Source organism: Panthera tigris, chromosome D4 (genome assembly GCF_018350195.1).
Source record: "Panthera tigris isolate Pti1 chromosome D4, P.tigris_Pti1_mat1.1, whole genome shotgun sequence".
Lineage (NCBI taxonomy): Eukaryota > Metazoa > Chordata > Mammalia > Carnivora > Felidae > Panthera > Panthera tigris.
In genome coordinates this window covers 24,803,742-24,823,870 of record NC_056672.1, presented here as the reverse complement: position 1 = coordinate 24,823,870, position 20,129 = coordinate 24,803,742, and the positions used below count along the sequence as shown (strand labels likewise).

General features: G+C 35.0%; 1 protein-coding gene across 3 annotated transcripts in view; it reads left to right on the top strand.

The window, feature by feature from the left end:
- GKAP1 (G kinase anchoring protein 1) overlaps window positions 1–20,129 on the top strand; it is an 83,507-nt gene that overhangs the window by 19,853 nt on the left and 43,525 nt on the right. For all 3 annotated transcript variants that reach the window (XM_042964544.1, XM_042964542.1, XM_042964543.1), the window contains 3 exons: window positions 5,364–5,441; window positions 8,946–9,069; window positions 11,455–11,477. In XM_042964544.1, coding sequence (XP_042820478.1) covers window positions 5,364–5,441; window positions 8,946–9,069; window positions 11,455–11,477 — 225 coding nt within the window. The remainder of the gene's footprint in view (window positions 1–5,363; window positions 5,442–8,945; window positions 9,070–11,454; window positions 11,478–20,129) is intronic.

Sequence of the window (20,129 nt, the reverse complement as noted above, 5' to 3'; positions counted from 1 at the left end):
ACTGGTGTCTTCAGGCTACAGGTCTGACCATGTTTCATAGCAGGCAGCTAGGAACAAATAGGTTGACTCAACAAATCAAAATTTCAAATAGTCACTGTCTTAATTTTCTATTTATAATTTTCCTTTTCAGTTGCTTATATGGTATCGCTCTTGTCCTGACACAAACAGATATATATTCTGTATTCACTGTATTTGTGTCCTGTTTATTTAAAAATTCATGGTGTTTTTTATAAGTTGCAATGTTTATAGTTCTGTTTTCATTCCTACTTTTAATCCCTCAGTATATGATTAAACCAGTTTTGTTCCTTAGAGATACAATAGAGCATACAACAAAAAATGCAGACAAAAAATGTAAACGACACTCCAAGAATAAATAAACACTAAAAAAAAATTTTTTTTAAGGGGCACCTGGGTGGTTCAGTTGGTTAAATGTCCGACTTCAGCTGAGGTCATGATCTCATGGTTCATGAGTTCGAGCCCCGCGTCAGGCTCTGTGCTGACAGCTCAGAGCATGGAGCCTGCTTCCAATTCTGTCTCCCTCTCTCTCTTTGCTCCTCCCCCTCTTGTACTCTGTTTTTCCTCTCTCTCAAAAGTAAAAAAAAATTACAAAAAATGTAAACAACACTCAAAAGACATCAAGATACATTAACTAAAATGAACTGAACCTGATAATTAGTGTGTACACATAGATCCAATTTTTGTAGAACATTGACAACCTTTAAAATAATAATGTTCAGTAAGACTATTACAAGATTTCTGGGAAAATAATTCTGCTTTCCAAATTAGTGAAAGATAGGTGGTCCACACTCGGAAGATCATGGAGTTAGAGGATCACAGGGCACTGCTGCTGTTGTGACTAAATAAACGGTTGGGTGCAAGCATGAGAGGTCTTCAGAATGATGTTCTGTGTTGTGTTATAAAATCCTGTTCCCATGATGCCTGTGGGAAATGAGGAGTAGCTCTTCATTTTGAATTGGTTTTGCTTGAATTTAAAATGGGTAAAATTGTTATGGTACTTAGACTTACAAATCAATTTAAAAAAAAAAACAAAAAACAAATCAATTTTTAAAAATCTAGTTCCAAAATGTTTACCGTCCTTTCCATTTTTCATTGGTTCTTCATACTCTTTAACTGATCATAAGCCCTTGAGCTATAGGTTTGTTTAAATAGAAAAAAAAAATGTTTTACTACTAGATGGGGAGTAGGAGTCAATGAAGGAAGCCAAGAGGAAGGGGCTCTGAAGTACTCCATCTTGGGCACATGTAAGTATTTTCTTCAATCCTATAGGCATTGTAGTACCTACCTACCATTTCCTCTTTTTCTTCCTTTCCTCCTCTTCTCATAAATGAGGAATTCTCTATTTGCAAGCTTAATAGAAGATACTTTTTAAAAATCATGGTGATTTTTGCATTTTCTTGCCTGGTACCTGTCTTTTAGGCTCAGACTTCTTTTCCCCTGTTGGTTCTGCCTGTACGTGTTCTGATGAATTAGGTTGACAACTGTATTTATAGTAGTCTTATGATTAATTAATGCTGTAAGATATGTTTAGAGAATTTAGAATCATGTTTTCTTTCTCTTTCTTGAAGTTTTAGTCTTATGCTACCGTTCTCCCTGTTATCTAGGATCAAAAATCTTATCTTTGGGGGCACCTGGGTGGCGCAGTCGGTTAAGCGTCCGACTTCAGCCAGGTCACGATCTCACGGTCCGTGAGTTCGAGCCCCACGTCGGGCTCTGGGCTGATGGCTCGGAGCCTGGAGCCTGTTTCCGATTCTGTGTCTCCCTCTCTCTCTGTCCCTCCCCCGTTCATGCTCTGTCTCTCTCTGTCCCAAAAATAAAATAAACGTTGAAAAAAAAAATTAAAAAAAAAAAATCTTATCTTTGATTCATTCTTCTTTCATACTTCATGTTCAGTTAGTCTTCTAAAACTTGGCTATTCTTTTCTAAGATACAGCCTTTATTTTCTGTACTTTTATGTTCTGGTTCTATATGCTGAGATTACAGAGAGTTAGCCAAACACATTGATTCTAAGCCTTTATTTTTATAAGGGTTCAGTTTATTTCTTTAAAATTACTTTTATCAGCATTTCTCCTTCAGCTGCCCTTAGTCTGTAATTTTTAGGGAGTGTCTGGAATCTAATTCTGCCCTACCTAAGCAACCTCATTTTCCACTATACTCCAACATAGAGAAGGGGAATTCTAATTCACTGTTTGTAACTCTTGTGGCAGGCAGGCACTGTGCTAGGTACTTTACATGTATTAATAGCTTTAAATCTTGAAAACTACCCTGTAAGGTTGATATTTCTATTTCCTTTTTTATATGTGAAGAAACTGAAATTTACAGAACTTCTGTAATTTGCCCAAGGTCACAGCTAGCATACATGGAATTGGAATTTAAATTATCCACCTGTGTGATCTCCCAGAGCCTGGATTTTGTCCACGTCTTTCTTGTATTGAATTCACACTTTATCAGGTATCCCCTTTCTTTATCAGTGTCACCCATAATACATTATTTTTAATATCATATCTTTGTTTACTTGGCTCTTTCCTCCTGAACTTCTTCTATTCCCTTTTCTACCTGTCCAAATTATATCTGTCATTTAAGGACAGACTTAAATCAATGTCTTTTCTGTGTATGCCTCTCTAAATTTTATTTGTTGTATATGTTTTTTCCCCACCACTTTTGTAGCACTTTCAACATCTTATTCTATTTTCTGCACTTCATATATGTTAGTCCCCAACTGGAGTAGAAATTCTTTAAGGGCAAAAGCCATACATATGCTGTTTCTTTAAAGCCCTACAGGCAAAGCACATAGAAGGTTCCCTGATACCTTTTTTTTTTTTTTTAAGTTTATTTATTTTGAGAGAGACAGAGACTGCATAAGTGGGAGAGGAACAGAGAAAGAGAGAGAAAGGGAGAATGCCAGCACAGAGCCTGATATGGGGCTCGAGCCTATGAAACTGAGATAGCGACCTGAGCCGAAATTAAGAGTTGGACACTTAACCAACTGAGCCACCCAGACGCCCCAGGTTCTCTGTTATCCTATTGGATCATACAGATATTTTTGGAAGATTTGTTCTAGTTCTTAGAAACTTAAAATGAAACTTAAATCATTTTTGCCCACTTATGTTTCCTTGTATACTAGTTGATGTTAAAAATTAAAAGTTCTAAACTGCTATTTAGAATCAAATGCTGAAGAGAACCATAGTTTTCACTTTAAAAGTTCTATCTCATTCAGTTTTTATCATACTATTGGAATCAGCTACTTTAATATTCAAGTGCTACTAGTTAATGGAAAAAAGAATAATGACATCTTGCAAGACTCCCAACTCTCTAACCTATTCTCCTGCCTGCTAACTTATTTTTGGAATATCGGTCAGAATATGTAATATATTGGAAAATAATATTAAATGCAATTTTTATAAATGTTAAATGTCATTAATATGGATTAAAAGTTTAGTGGTTAATTGAATCAACTTTGTTCAGAATAAACTCAAGTCGTTTTGTTACTTTTTCCGTGTTGGGATGACTTCTTGGCTTTACATACAGAGAAATATTTGTACTCAGTGGCTTTGAGTTTAGACGGAGAAATTGATATAAACTTGTGTAACACATGAATCCAATTCTTTTTTACCTTATAACTGTATATTGTTTTTGAATGTCCCTTTGTATTGTAAATTACTTAAAAGGTTAGTTTATTTTTCCTGATTATTACTAATTTGGGTTGAATTAATCCTTCAGTTTGTTTTAGTTATTTTATAGAACTATGTACAATTTACTCTGGGCTTACGGTATTTTCTAGTGCTATAATCCCTTATTTACCATTTTAATTCTAATTGCATTTTTCTCTGAATTAGATTAATTTTTTTCTGCGATAAACCTACTCTTTTCCCCCCCTCTTTTTGTTGTCTTAGTATAGGTTTAGATGAGATGCTTCCAGAGGTATGATTTGGTTAGGAATAAAAGCTTTAGTTCATTGTGTCCAGTGTTACTATTTTTCCAGTTTTTAAGTTATCCCTTGGAAATATATCACTCCTTTTTGGAGTTGGTTTCTGTTTTGGTTTAGATTTTTGTTGTTGTTATCAAGCAGTAGAAATAATTCTGATTAACTTGGCAGAGATCATTTGTTGAAAGGTTTCACAGATCTGAATTAAGAACCAAACAAGTAGGCCTTGGGGAAGATGGAAACTAAGAATTCTGGAGCACTTAGAGGAGTGACCTAGTACAACTAGTACATGCTCATTTGTAGAGGGCTGTCACATGACTAGACCCCTCTTGCTTTGTGTTTGTTCTCAAAATTTAATTGCTAGGAGATCAAAAGAGTTGGATCCCTTGCCCCCACGCTGTCGTTGATGATGGTAGCTTGGATTTTGTGTGGGTTTGTTGGTGGGTGGTATATAGGATTATATAATCGGCTGTCCTACTAGAATCATAGGACTTTGGGATGAAATACAGTTATTCACAGGAGTAAAGGAATGGTTTCTGAACAGACAGAAACAAGAAATATCCACTAAATGTGTGCTTTTACTATCTAGTCCACATAGGTCAACACATACATGTACACAAGTCCAGGAAGTTTGTGTTGTGACTCTCCTGTGTACAGCTGCAGATATAACCTTATCTCCGTGGTGGAAACCCGAAGTCCCACCCAACTACTGTAGCAATTCTGCCTGGCAATTAAGAAAAGTAATTCTTGGAGAGTAGTTTGATTAGAGGGTAATGAAAGCTGTATTATAAGAAGTTAAGATGAGAAAGACTGGTGGGAAAGAGGAACCAAAAGATATAGATCAAAAATTAAAGAATCATTTTTTATAGTATTAGATTACCTTAAAAGGTAGGGCAACCAAATAAAAGGATATGAGTAAAAAGATGCACTATGAATAATTATGCTATAACATCAGGGATATACCAGGACATTTGGTCACCTTTTAAAGTTATTTGGTCACCTGTTTAAAGTTTCTGTACCCATGGATTAATCTGTATTAAGGGAATGGTATGTTTTATAATGCTGATTGTGTTATTTTTTAGTATTTTTGAGTAGTAATCCCTATTAAAATTTTCTGTGTCTTAAACTGGATACCATCATCGACATCTAATATATTGTCAATTTCTTTGTAAGTTTTTTTTGCTAAAGGGAAAAATTGATATATAAAACATAATTGACAGTGAATAGGGAAGTAGAAATATCAAAATTGGAAGTTTTGCTTTGGTATCTTCTGTAAAATACAGGGTTCCCTACTTTGGCATGGAGAGATAACTTTGGAGAACCCAGGTTATTTTTTAATGCATTTGTTTTCCTTTCTGTATAGATAGTCATAGTTCTTTTGCTTGTGTGGCATAATTGTGAAACTTTCTTTTTGTTTTAGCTGACATCTGAAATGTTTGAAGCAGATCTTGAGAAGGCATTATTGCTAAGTAAATTAGAATATGAAGAGCACAAAAAGGTATTTACACATTTATTGATTTAGATATTTCAGAAGTTTAATTGTTCAAAGGTTTGGACCAACCTTCCTGAATTTTATATAAAAGTTCTCCATTTAAAGCTTGTCCTAAAAATTCATCATCATAACAATATTATTATGAAATTTTTATAATAAGATTACTTCTCAAGTTTTGAGAGGCAACAAAAACATGAAGACTGAACTTTGGTGATTTGGAATGTTTCCTTAAGAAACTCTTGCACCTTAAGAAATTCTTCCTTAAAAAAAGGGTCCCACTTCTTTTTTTTTTTTTTTAAGTTTATTTATTTATTTTGAGAGAGAGAGAGTATGAGCCAGGGCGAGAGTGGGTGACACTGGGATGGCAGTGCAGAGAGAGGCAGAATCCTAAGCAGGCTAGGCGCTGTCAGTGCACAGCCTGATGCTGGGCTCAGTCCCACAAACTATGAGATCAAGACCTAAGCTGAGGGGCACCTGGGTGGCTCAGTTGGTTGAGCATCCAACTTCGGCTCAGGTCATGATCTCGCGATGTGTGGGTTCGAGCCCCGCGTTGGGCTCTGTGCTGACAGCTCAGAGCCTGGAGCCTGCGTCGGATTCTGTGTCTCCCTCTCTCTCTGCCCCTCCCCTGCTCATGCTCTGTCTCTCTCTGTCTCAAAAATAAATAAAAACATTAAAAAAAAATTTAAAAAAAAAGACCTAAGCTGAAATCAAGAGTTGCACGCTTAAACTGTGTAACTAAATTGTGGTATTGGCTTATGTGCTGAAAAGCATTGTATAGCTTGTAACTATAGGAACATTTAAGTTAAAGTAGTGTTGCCTTCTAGTGTCTGTATTTAAGTTGAACATTTATTATTTTCATATCATTTGACATTTTAGTCCTTTATATGTATTGGGAATTTTTTTGGTCCATAAAATGTATTCAGTTTGTGAGTATAGTTGATCATAAATGACCCTGATCATGCTTATGGGCCTTTAGACTATGTCATTGTACACTAGCTCCTTCAGTTAAGATGAAGGGAGGAGAGGAATTAAAATTCACAGCAGATGATTTTGCTTTTTATTTATAGTGCAAGGGAAAAGGATGAAAGTTGCCAGTAAAGTGGACTTTGTGCATTGTGTATGTTAGTTTCATTTTCCATGTCCCTATTCCTGTTACCCTAATTAATAAAGACTAACTATAATCTTTATTATTAGTTGTCCATTTAAGCACAAAGCTGGCAACTAGAAAAATGGATACAGCTAGCTTTACTACGATTTAATAATTTAAATGGACTTTCAGTTATACTGGAAAAGTGTAAAAAAAAAAGTTCTCCTGACTTGCTTAATCAGAGATAAAATTTATCAAATAGAATATTATCATACAATAATGATTTATTGTTGTGAGATACATGTCTAGATTCTAAAGCTAAAAGAATTAGCTATATCTTTAGAGGAGTAGAGTAGATGGTGTTGATAAAATATCATGATCCCTGCCGGTTTTCTTAACACAATCATAGGCCTGTTACCCAAAAGCATTGGTTCTGTCAGACCATAATGACTCTCAGAGAAGGGAGGAACTCCTTTTGTATGCAGTAGCTAGTTTGCTGTGATTCCATTAACGTAGTCATTGAGTTTTAGGTCAATATCCAAAAAAAAAAATTACTGTAATTATTTTAGCCTAACTGTCTTTATATTAACTAAAGTTTGGGATGGCATTTTATATTCTGTTCTATTACTCATTCACCAATATTTTTTGAGTAGCCAAAATGTGCTAGGCACATAATACAAAGATAAAGATATGGTCCCAGCCCTTGAATTTAGTAGAGGGAAATGTACATGTAATTACTGTGTATAGTATTCACAGACGAATGTTTTCAGTGCAGTGGTAATTCAGAAAGATGGAGGAATTTTCTTTGCCTTTGATGGGGATGAGTTTTAGAAAAGGATTTTTTTTTTATGTTTATTTATGAGAGAGAGTGTGTGTGCACACGCCCATGCCTGCATGCAGGGGTGGGGCAGAGAGAGAGGGGGACAGAGTATCTGAAGTGGGCTCTGTGCTGACAGCAGAGGCAGCCCAGTGTTTGAACTCATGAACTGTGAGATCATGACCTGAGCTGAAATCAGAAACTTAACTGACTGAGCCACCCAGGCACCCCTAGAACAGGATTTTTAAAGAGGAGTCTTACAAGTCATATAAAAGGTCACAGTGTAGGCAAGAGAAAGTAGGCATTGTCAGAGAAGGGGTGGCAAGAATACAGGATATGTGTGTATGAAAGGGTATAGCATAGTTGATTCGGAGTTGCTAGAGACACTTTCTGAAGGATAGGATATAAAGAATCTTGAGCACCAGGTTAAGGAGATTTGGCTTTATAAATCTGTTGTCAGAGAGCTATTGAATATTTTTAACTGTTAGATTGATTTCAGGCTTTCATTTTAGAAACTCATGCTGTAGCAGTGTAGAAGATAGATGGAGGGGCTAAAATTAGAGGGTGTTGCAATGTCCAGCAGAAGATAGAGAAATGACAGAAGGTCTGAAGAGAACAGATGTAAGAGATCTTTAGGAGATAAACTCAACAAGACCTCATGACTAATTTGTATATAGTGTGTAGGAAGAACAGATAGAAGTGACTCAGGTTTCTAGTCTACAGAGTTGTGTGATGATGGTAGCATTAAACAGGTGCTTTAACAAGAGGATCCAGTAGGGAAGGCAGGGTGAACATATTTAGCTTGGAGATGTTTACTGAACATTCCAATTGAGTTGTCTGTACATACCAAAATCATGAGTGTATCATTAGAGCTTTAAATTTTGAGAAACAATGGTCATAAAGCAAAAGAATAGCTTAAGAGTGGAATAATGATGAGAAGAGTTTGGAGAAGAGAAGCCAGTGATGGAGACTGAAGAGTAGTTAGAAGTGTATTGAGGAAACTAAGAGGTGTTTGAAAAAATAATGTCTTTGGATTTGGCATTGAGAGGGAGGTTGACCTTAATTTTAGTGGCAGAGAACAGAGGAAGCCAGATTTGACAGGGAGGTGAGAAAGGAAGTTGACTATAGATGATTGTCTTAAGTTTGGTCCTGAAATAAAGAAGAGGTGGCAACTAGGAGAGGTTATAAACCAAGGTATAGCTTTTTGTTTTTATTTTAATGTTTAAGAGGCAAGAGATTGAGTTGAAAAATAAAAAAAACAGCTTTTTATACAATTTGGCTAGTTTATTTGAAAGAGAGAGATAGCATGAGCAGGGAAGGTGCAGAGAGAGAGGGAGAGAGAGAATCCCAAGCAGGTTCAGCATTGTCAGCACAGAGCCCTATGCGGGGCTCAAACTCCTGAACCTTGAGATCATGACCTGAGCCGAAATCAAGTCGGATGCCTAACCGACTGAGCCACCCAGCTGCCCCTAACGTGTTGACTTTTTAATTTGCTATTTATCTTTAAAAAATAAAACTTTAAGAAATATATTACCTAATGGTATGTTGATTTTTTTTTTTTTTTTACTAGTGTTAACCAATTTTAATTGTTGGTAATTCTTTTTAGGAGTATGAAAATGCTGAAAGTGCTTCAACTCAATCAAAGGTTATGAATAAAAAAGATAAAAGAAAGAATCATCAGGGAAAAGACAGGCCTCTTACAGTATCACTAAAAGATTTTCAATCTGAAGGTAATATATGTATGAAATCTATTATGCTAGAGAAACTATTTTAAGTCTTTTTATATGTAAGTTGTAAGTTCCTTGCTAGTTTTTAAAATAAGTGAGAATCGTTTTTTTAATGTGTTACTGAGATTGTGAAAAATGTAGCCCTGTTTGGAAATAAACAATTGGGGGAGGGGGGGTGTGTAACTTAAAAGCAGTCATTAAATCCCCATAAAGCTTCAGTATGAATTTATCTTTTTGTATTAGAATTTGTCCATTTTCTAAAACTCACTGAAAATAAAAATTGTACTTGTAGTCTTTGAGTCATCTTGAAACGTTGTTGTCCTTATACATAAAGTGATTGGACTTACAGTACACCTGGAATAGTATCTTCAGGTTTCATCCACTATTGGTCAACCTCTTCAAATTATCTAGAACTACACCTTAGAAAGTTAAAATACAAATTTTTAGGAGACTTATTACCAGAAAACTTTATAATATCATTTATATTTTTTTATTGAACAGAAAGACAAATTAAAGGCAGATCATAAAACACATTGCTTTTGATGTGAGAAATGGTGAAAACCCTAAGTCTGTGCTGTAAAATATGGTAGCTACTACTCATATGTGGTTATTTAAATATAAATTAATTAAAATGAACTAAAATAAAAAATTCCTTAGTTGTGTCAGCCACATTTCAGGTGCTCAGTAGCTACATGTAACTAGTGGCTTCTACATTACAACAGGTAGGGAACATTACTATCATTACAGAAAATTTTATTGGACGGTGCTTTGCTTATGTCAGAATAGTTGCTGACAAAATGAACTGCGTTTGTTCATTGACAGAGTGATCTATTTGATTCATATGAATTTAGCTCTTAATACATTGGGCATTTGTTCTGTTAGGATTAATAACACTATAGTAATAATCTAAAAAGAACAATACAGTGAAATACTTTACCGTTTTCAGAAACAAGCCTATCTGTGAAATTTGGAATACACTTAGAGCATTGTTTTGCTTTGGTGTAAGGATCAAGACAGTTTTTCCTATAGTCTGCCTCTCTTATTAAGTGGTTTTTTTTGTTTGTTTGTTTAGGGGTTAAAAGAAGAGATGTATGTTAAGTTTCTTATTTGAGGTTAAAAGAAACAGGTGTATGTTAGAGTTTTCAGTTTTGGTAAGAAAGATTTTATATAAGATGTATTATTAAAAACTAGTCAGAAACATGAAAAGAAAGCTTTTTAAAACTTTATTTTTCATATGTTTGATTATAAGTACTATGTAAATTTATTAAATGGATTGAGAAAGACATCAATATGATGCTGTTCTGGGGAAGCTAGACAACTATTTCAAGATATGATTTAAAAAGTTATGATTATTCCTCAGTTTCTTGCATCTCATTGTATGCTAAGTAGAACACACTAGAAGAATGACTTTGATGTTAGGAATAAGTAGGAAATTAGAAATAAATAGGATTTGGTAGTTTGAGTTGAAACTTGTGATTTTGACATTTACCATACTTGTAGACTCTGTTCCAATCAACAAATGCTTTAGAGAACTGGGCCAGCTTTTAAATTCTCAGTCGTAAGAATGCTCTTCTATTAAATTATTGTTAGTCCTTGAGAATAGAAAATTTCTGCTGTGCATAAGAAGCAATGTTAGATATTAGACATCCTGATTATCTCTAATTTAAATAAGACCTCTTGCTCCCTCTTTGTACTTGAGTTTCAGCCTTGTATCTGTGTGGACTCCCTTATGTCTTTCTTTTCTTCATTCTGTAATCCTTTTCCAAAAATGCTGTGTTGTTACTAAGTCAATGATTTGTGGATCTGGATATTTTTCTTATTGCCTTTTTTGTATTCATTTTATAAATATATGTCACTTTTTAAGATTTTTTTATAGTATTATCAAAGCACTATGATGTATATTTTTAAAACTAAGAGGTTTAAAGGACCCAAATTACTCTTCTACTTTTTCCCCCCACAAAGGCAGTGATCTGTACAATTTTGCAGTTATAATACCCTGTGATTTGATTTTAGACATGTTTGTTCACCTCTTTGGCCAAAAAAAAAATTGTTTAACGAAAAACCTTATTATTTGGAATTCAAATGTGTAAAATTTAATAATACCCTGTGGTATGGGTGGCATTTACTGGGATATAAAACGTAGTCCCTAAGCTGAGCAAATTAGTAATTATGTGTTGAAATTTAACATCTTATCCCTAGAGAAGAAATCTGATATTTTAGACAACCCCCAAATGACTTCTTTAACTCTTATTATAATTTTGCAAGTCTTCTCAATTACTTTGTTTGAATATTTTTACATACTGGGTATTAATAATTATTAATATTAATAAAGTATTAATATTGTTAATTTTATTCAGTGAAATGTCACCATTTTTTTTTCATTTACAGATCACCTTAGTAAAAAGACTGAGGTAAGTGTTACTGTAACCATCTTTATTCTAGAAAATACTTGATGATTTTAAGAATAATAAGTCAGTGTTTGGCAGTGCTTTTTCAGATCTAGCTATTTAAAGGACAACCCATAGGTTTGTTGTGAGTGAATCCAGTCATGTCTGGCAATTATAAGGATGTAAAATATATTGCAGTAGATTGAAAATACTATTTCCATGGAGGAAGTATATTATTTGGCTTTAGTATCCTAATTTGTGTCTGTGTGTGCATGCACGCGCGCGCACACACACACACCCCAAAAGGTTACCACATGTAAGCTTAAAATTTTAGGGAAAAGTGGTGTAACACTCCAATCTTTATTAAAAACATCCTGAAACCATGTCTGAAGATATTTAGGAATTATGGAAATTATGAGGTTAGCTGTGATTCTGTAGTTTATACCTATGGATCATATGCTACTCTTACCATTCACCATCACAAGTAGCACCACCCACACGTAACTTCCTAGGGTTATTGATTGGTTTTCTTTTTTTAAAACTCCAGGAACACCTGGACTTAAGTTGCTGACTTTGGCACAGGTCATGATCTCGCAGTTTGTGAGTTCAAGCCCCACTCCAAAGTGGGGATGTTCTGTGCTAACAGCTCAAAGTCTGGAGCCTGCTTTGGATTCTGTGTCTCCCTCTCTCTCTGCCCTTCCCCACCTCACGTACTATCTCTGTCTTTCAAAAAATGAATAAGCATTAAAAAAAACTTTTTTTTTAAGGGGTGCCTGGGTGGCTCAGTCAGTTAAATGTCCTGACTTCAGCTCGGGTCATGATCTTGTGGTTTGTGAGTTCGAGCTCCGTGTGGGACTTTGTGCTGACAGCTCAGAGCCTGGAGCCTGCTTTGGATTTTGTGTCTCCATCTCTGTGCCCCTCCCCCGCTCATGCTCTGTCTCTCTCAAAAATAAAGATTTAAAAAAAAATTTTTTTTAATAGTTTTTTTTTTAAAAAAAGACTCCAATACCAGATTTTACAAACCTTTTAGAATTGGGAGGTACTACTATAAAATATCTTCTAATATTGAGGGAAGTACTAATAAAATGTTAGTGTTATTTTCACTTCTTTAGGTACTAACTTGAAAGCTTTGCTATTCTGTTATGTATATATTCTTGTTAGTAATTCTATCAGTTGATTTTTTTTCATGGTCAGATGTTCCTTGATTTCACTTTATAGTATATAAATGGTTTTTGACCATTTTTGGTGTTGTTTCAGGTATTTACTTGACAGGTCAGAGAAATGAAATCATCTCTAAGAAAACCACATCTGAATAGCTCTGTGACTATAGTAATAATATAGTCCTTAACTTTGCACACAAGCAGAAAATTGATTTATTAAAACAGATGGTAGAATTTTTTTTAATTTAAAAACCACAGTCACCATTTCTTAGATTAAAATTTAAATGACCACAAATACAGTCTGAGTATTCATTGCATGTCTGAAGTGTGGAAAACATGTACTTTTGAACTGAGTCTATCTTTTAATCCATTGACTTCTTTGGAGGATAACTTTATGCAAATGAGAAAGCAGGTACAAATGGTACTCTCTATTCCTAAGAGACTACCAGCAACTGTTAGTAGAGGGAAAAATAATTTTTATAAACTGTTCCATGCTTATTTTTCCTGCTTTCCTGATTTGAAAGAGGAAAAAATAATGCAGAATGACAGGATCTCATCTATTTAATATATTCAATCTAAGTTGTATTTAAACAAGCATAGGTATGTGACACAGCATATATTTTGTCTTTCATTGTATTTTACAGCTGTTTTCTGATCATCTTCTGTTAAAAATAATTTGATAGGTAATAAAATTCACTTTGAGTAATCCTAATGATTAAGACATTTCCTACTTTTGTAAATGCAGTCTAATTATAATTTATTTCCTATGTAACTATTTTAAGAAATTGGTCAAAAGAACATGTAATTCACATTATCCTTTGACACTTGTTAAAAATATACCAAAGTTATGTTCCATTTCCATTAGAGGTATTACTCACTTTCTTATGACTTGAATATTTAAATGTTGCAATGGTTATGCCATTGCTCTGGGAATCTAGATGAACTTTTTCAGAGAGTTCAAAAATAAGCCTGAAAAAATATTTCTGATTTCAAGTCTGAAATGAGATCTGCTTTCTACTCCTAAAAACATATGAGTCTTTGTTACAGTGTATACTCAATAATTGACTTAATTCTTCCTATCTCTAATATGTTACTTATGCCAAGAGATTTTTTTTTTCCCCCATGGGAACTTTAAAATTCCTAACTTCTGTTGAGAACAATATGCATCTCATCCATTCCTTCTTAAATCAGGTATTTAGTGGATAAAATTCAAAAGAGAAAAGATTTTTTACTTTATTATAGATGATGAGGGGTACTTCTGGTATATTCCTCTAACTGCCAACTAAACTTGTTCTTGGGTTACATCATTCCCGTTTTGCTTATTCCATCCGTCTTGATTTTGTGTTACTAATCTCAGTGCTTTCTTTCTAGTCCCAATTATTTATAATCTTTCTCACCATGAAACATTTAGAATAAAAATGACACTATCAGGACTAGAAGATGGGAACAAGTTTTCTTCATTAAATGTCCAGGACATATTGGCTGCCACTGCTATACCAGTCCTCTACCCATTCTTCACTACAGTATAGTCAAGAATATCCCATGAGAATTCTAGACAAGAAGAATGAATAATAGAATAGGTGCTTGTATATACCTCTTAGAAACCTTAACTAATCATGCCTTTTAAGGAGCATTATTTGATCCTTAAAGTTGTTTTTGTTTTTAATTTTCTTGTGTTGTCTTTAAAAAAAATTTTTTTTAACATTTATTTTTGAGAGGCAGCGAGAGACAGAGCATGTGCAGGGGAGGGGCAGAAAGAGAGAGGGAGACACAGAATCTGAAGCAGGGTTCAAGCTCTGAGCTGTCAGGACAGAGCCTAACATGGGGCTCAAACTCACAGCTGAAAGATCATGACCTGAGCCGAAGCCAGATGCTTAACCGACTGAGCCACTGAGGTGCCCCTATTATGTTGTCTTTTTAAACGCCAGTGCTGCAAGGTGGAGTGTCTCATAGGTACTGCTTTCTCTTTAGCTCCACTTTTATCTTGCCTTCCCAACCGCAATCCTGGTACCATTCAGTAGCTTTAAAATTTTTAGTGATCATCATATGTCTTGAAGTCTAAAAGGTCAAGTCTTCAGTACTCTTGAATAGACTATCTTTAAAGAGTACCCAAGAAGTTGTAATAGTGGTTAGCAAAGGGAGGGGAAGGAGGGTTTATTGGGAAAGGAGAAAGGCTTACTTTTCCCAGTGTAAATTGTTGAAGTTTTTTATTATGTCTGTGTAATATGTATTTAAAAATTATATCAAAAATAAAAAGCAATGGAAGAGTGAGGGAACTAGGGAACAAACCTGGTTTTATCTGGCTCCATAGCCTGTTTCCTTTTTGTTGCACAGTGCTTCTTGTATGTCTACCTTAGATGTATGAGTTTGGAAGAATAATTTATTCATTTTAGGCCTTAGTTATGTTAGATGAAAAGTAACATTTCCAAAATTATAAATGATCAGTATGTGACCAAATAGTATGTGCTAAAAATTGAACCCCATAGTTAACACTACCAAAACTAGTTAGACCATTAAATTTTAAAAGCAAATAAATTCTACCAAGTTAAAAACAAAACAAAACAAAACAAAATACCTCACCTAAAATCTGGCTTTACATTAGCTCTTCAGCCTGTTTCCTATTTCTCAATGTCCTGAACTGATTTTTGCTCCCATGCCTTTCCTTATTTGTATTTATTATATTTGTTGTTAGTTCTCTTTGGTTGTAAGTAAGAAGCCCAACTCAGTCCAGCACAAGCAAGAAAGAATTGCTTGTTTGATTGGTATAACCAAACCATGGAAGGTTAGGGAAAGAACTGGCCTCATAGTTGACTGGATCCAGGGATTTATGGAGGTTTAGGATTTTTCATTTCTCTCCCAAGTCTCAGTTGCTATCTATGGCTTCACCTCATGGTAGATCGCATGGTTACTGGGGGATCCTGGGGTACATCTTTACAGCTTTTCCTGTAAACTGTTAGCTTTTGAGGCTAACAGATTGAAGTTCAACTTTTCTTTGAGGAAATGAGGGAAGCAGAAATATTCCCTACATGGTATGGTTTACTTCCTATTATATCACATTAGGGGATGTAGAATGGTTATTTTTATAATAATAAAATTGATCTTGAAGAATTGGCTATTACTTACATAAATAACTGATTGAATAAATATATAAAAGAGAAGAGACAAATCTTCCATACAGAAAATTACAAATAATTTACGCAGATATTCCCCTTCCAAGAGAGGGAGCTTAACTCCCTCCACTCTTCTTGAGTATGGGTTGTACTTAGTAACTTGCTTCCAAAGAATAGAGTACAGAAAGGGAGGAAAATTAGTTTTACACTGTAGAAACCTGGTAAACAGAACCTTGACCAGGTGATCAATATTAATATTATTAGTGATATTTCATGTTGATAGCATGCCATCTTGATATGATGTGATGAGAATGACCTATACTTGTGTGATTTTCCTTGCAAAAAACACCTAAAACCAGTCAAACAAAAACATTAGACAAATCCAAATTAAGGGACATTCTGCAAAATACCTGACCTGAATGACTAGTATTGCTCAAAACTATCAAGGTCACTAAAAACAAAGTCTGAGAAATTGACATTGACCAGAGAAGGCTAAGGAGACATGACAACTAAATGTAGTATATCCCAGGTGGAATCTTGGAACAGAAAAAGAACATTAGGGGAAAACTAGTGTAATCCAAATAAAGCGTGGAATCTAGCTATACTATTGTACCAATGTTGGTTGTTTAGTGGGAAAGCATACTATAATAATGTAAGATGTTATCAACAGGGGAAACTGAGTAAGAGATATATGGAAATTGTACTATCCAAAATTTTACGTAAATCTAAGAGTATTTTAAAATTAAAAGTTTAATTTAGGGGCACCTGGGTGGTTCAATTGGTTAAGCGTCTGACTCTTGGTTTCTGCTCAGGTCATGATCTCGCCGTTCATCAATTCGAGCCCCATGTTGGACTCTGTGTTGACTCTGGAGTCTGCTGGGGATTCTCTCTCTCTCTCTCTCTCTCTCTCTCTCTCTCTCTCTCTCTCTCTCCTCCCCCCCCCCCCAATGCTCTGGTTTCTCAAAATAAATAAATAAAAAGTTTATTTTAAAACTTGATCAGTGGGTTCAAGTGTTGTCAACCATTATAAAGTTTCCCCTTAATGCTTTTAGCAACTATTAATGATTATTTCCTTTATCCATTATGTTTTTAGAGCATATTTTTCATTAAATTAAAATTTTTACTTCAAGAATACATGCATATAGTAATAATTGAATGGTAGAGGAGAATTTATGAGACCAGTAGTCTCCCAGCCATTGCTCTTCCCTTACTACTTAAAAAAAATTTTTTTTAATGTTTATTTTTGAGAGAGAGGGAGAGAGACAGATCGTGAGTGGGGGAGGGGCAGAGAGACATGAAGACACATAATCCGAAGCAGTCTCCAGGTTCTGAGCTATCACCACAGAGCATGTGGGGCTCGAACTCAAAAACTGTGAGATCATGACCTGAGCGGAAGTCAGACGCTTAACCGACTGAGTCACCCAGGTGGCGCCCCTTACTACTTTTTAAAAATCATTCTCATATGTCATGATTGACCCTGCATGAAGCATGCAAAAGTGTTTAGAGCTTTTCTGAACATACTGTATTTTTTCATGCTGCCTTGTCTACCTATGTATTCTTCCCTACCATCTTTCTCAGTGGTATCTTATGCATGAATAGTTGTTAGTTCTGGGATGGGAGCGAAGTCAGGAACAACCCATGTCGTCATCTTGGTGATGTCACTCCCCTTCCATCTTTATTTGGCTAACTATGCTTCAGAACTTGGCTAAAGAGTCATTTTTTTCCTGGTCTTACTTAGATGCCCAGGGTATTCTGTATGTACTTCATAGCACTCAACACTTTTATCATTGTTTTGCTTCTTCTCTAGAATGAGTTCCTAGAGGTCTGGGACTATATGTTGTTGATTTAGTTTTCCTGTTAGTTCTAATTCCCTTCACATAGTAGGTAATGTAAATGGCAGTTGGTTGATGAATGAATGAATGTCCTGCTTTCTCACTAAAACCTTCTCTAGCCTTTTTTGGGTCTGTTTCTCCCATATATTTTTACAATATATCAGAAGCACATTGATTTTATTTCTTCTGTCTGTTCAAGCACATTGTTAGGGCCTTCCATTTAATGGAGCATTGCATGTAGGTAGAATTCTGAGACTGCATCCTTACTCAGCAAGAAAAAATTCCACTATTGATTAATTATGTGTGCCATTTATAAAGAGGAAGAAGTGGCTGCATGTCTTACAGATACTTGCTATTTCTGACATGTCTGTAGAAGAGCACTTAATTGTATTTATTATTATGTGTTAATTTTCGTGTTTTTCAGTAGATAATGAGTTCCATGAGAGTAGACCATATGTAGCATAATAAGGGCTTAATAAGTAAATATTTCAAGTTTAAGACTTGAATCTACCAGGATCTATCTTAGGGAGGAGAAGAAAGTAGACTTACATCATATATAATGTCATCTTTAATATAATAGCTCATTTAATAATGCCATTATTTAGATTTCCCCTTGGATAAGTTAAAAGCACTCAAATGTAGCAAAAGAGAAATCGCGCATGTAGATAGAGCATTTGAGGTTTGCATGTTACTATATATTAATGTATCTTAAAACTGTAAAGCTGGGAGACTGTTCTTCTAAAGGTGCCTTGCATCCCCTGGAAGTTTAAAAGGAATGTTGTTCAAGCATTGATATTTGTCAGTTTATTCTATAAATGATGTGTTCTTCAATTAGGAAATAGGGACTCAGTAGGAAGGTAGGTTTGTTTTTTCATTTTATTTTTTTAATTAATTTATTTTTTTTAATATATGAAATTTATTGTCAAGTTGGTTTCCATACAACACCCAGTGCTCATCCCAAAAGATGCCCTCTTCCATGCCCATCACCTACCCTTCCCTCCCTCCCACCCCCCCCCCCCCATCAACCCTCAGTTCTCAGTTTTTAAGGGTCTCTTACACTTTGGCTGTCTCCCAGTCTAACCTCATTTTTTTTTTCCTTCACCTCCCCATGGGTTTCTGTTAAGTTTCTCAGGATCCACATAAGAGTGAACACATATGGTATCTGTCTTTCTCTGTATGGCTTATTTCACTTAGCATCACACTCTTCAGTTCCATCCACGTTGCTACAAAGGGCCATATTTCATTCTTTCTCATTGCCACGTAGTACTCAACAATAGCCAAATTGTGGAAAAAGCCTAAATGTCCATCAACTGATGAATGGATAAAGAAATTGAGGTTTGTTTTTTTAATTGAAGTATAATTTACACACAATAGAATGTACAGGTCTTAAGTGTGCAGTTTGATGAAGTTTGACACATAAATATAACTATACGAACCTACATCCCTAACAAGGTAAAGAACATTTTCCATCACACCAGTAAGTTCCCTGCTGCCCTATGCCATTTTCTCATGTACTCTGCCCCCTCTTCCCACAGGCAACCAGTGTTGTGATATCTATCACCATAGATTAATTTTGCCTCTTTATTTAAAGTAAAGCATACAATATGTTATTCTTTGGACTGGCTCATTCCCTCCCAAAATGTTGAAGGTTTATCAATATTGTGTGTATCAGTACTTTTTTTCCTTTTCATTGCTAAGTTGTATTCCATGGTGTGAATATATCATAATGTGTTTATTTATTCTCCTATTAATGGACATTTAGTTTCCATTTTTTGCCATTATGAATAAGGCTGTTAGAGCATTTTTTAAAATCAATTTATTTAGGTGTAATACAATAAAAGCTATCCATTTTAAGTGTATAATTCAGTCAATTTTAGTTTATTTAGAGTTGTGCAGCCATTACCATAATCTGATTTTAGAATATTTCTATCACCCCCGAAGAAACCTTGTGCACATGACCAGTTATTCCCCATACCCCTTCTGCCCAGCCAGCCACCAGCTTCTCCCCCACCCCCACCAGCTTAAGTAACAAGTAATATATGTGGTCTGCATAGATTTGCCTGTTCTGGACATTAAGTATAAATGGACTCATACAAAATGTGGTTTTTTGAGATTTCTTACACTTAGCATGATGTTTTTACAAGTTTGTTTATGTTGTAGCATGTATCAGTGCTTCATTCCTTTTTATTGCTAATAGTATTCCATTGTATTTGATTTTATTTACACATTCATCAGTTGGACATTTGGGTTGTTTCTACTTTTTAAATTATACATAATACTCCTGTGAACATTCAAGTCTTTTTATGAACATAGGTTTAATTTCCCTTAGGTAAAAACCTAAGAATGAAATTGCTGTGTCATGGGGTAGATGTATGTTTGTTTTTCTTTCTTATTTTTTATTTTTTTATTTTTTTAAGTTTGTTATTATTATTATTATTTTTGAGAGAGAGAGAGAGAGAGAGAGAGAGAGAATGAACAAGCAGGGGAGGGGCAGAGAGGAGAGAAAGAATCCCAAGCAGACTCCGTGCCATTAGTGCAGGGCCCAGTGTGGTGCTCAAACTCATGAACTGTGAG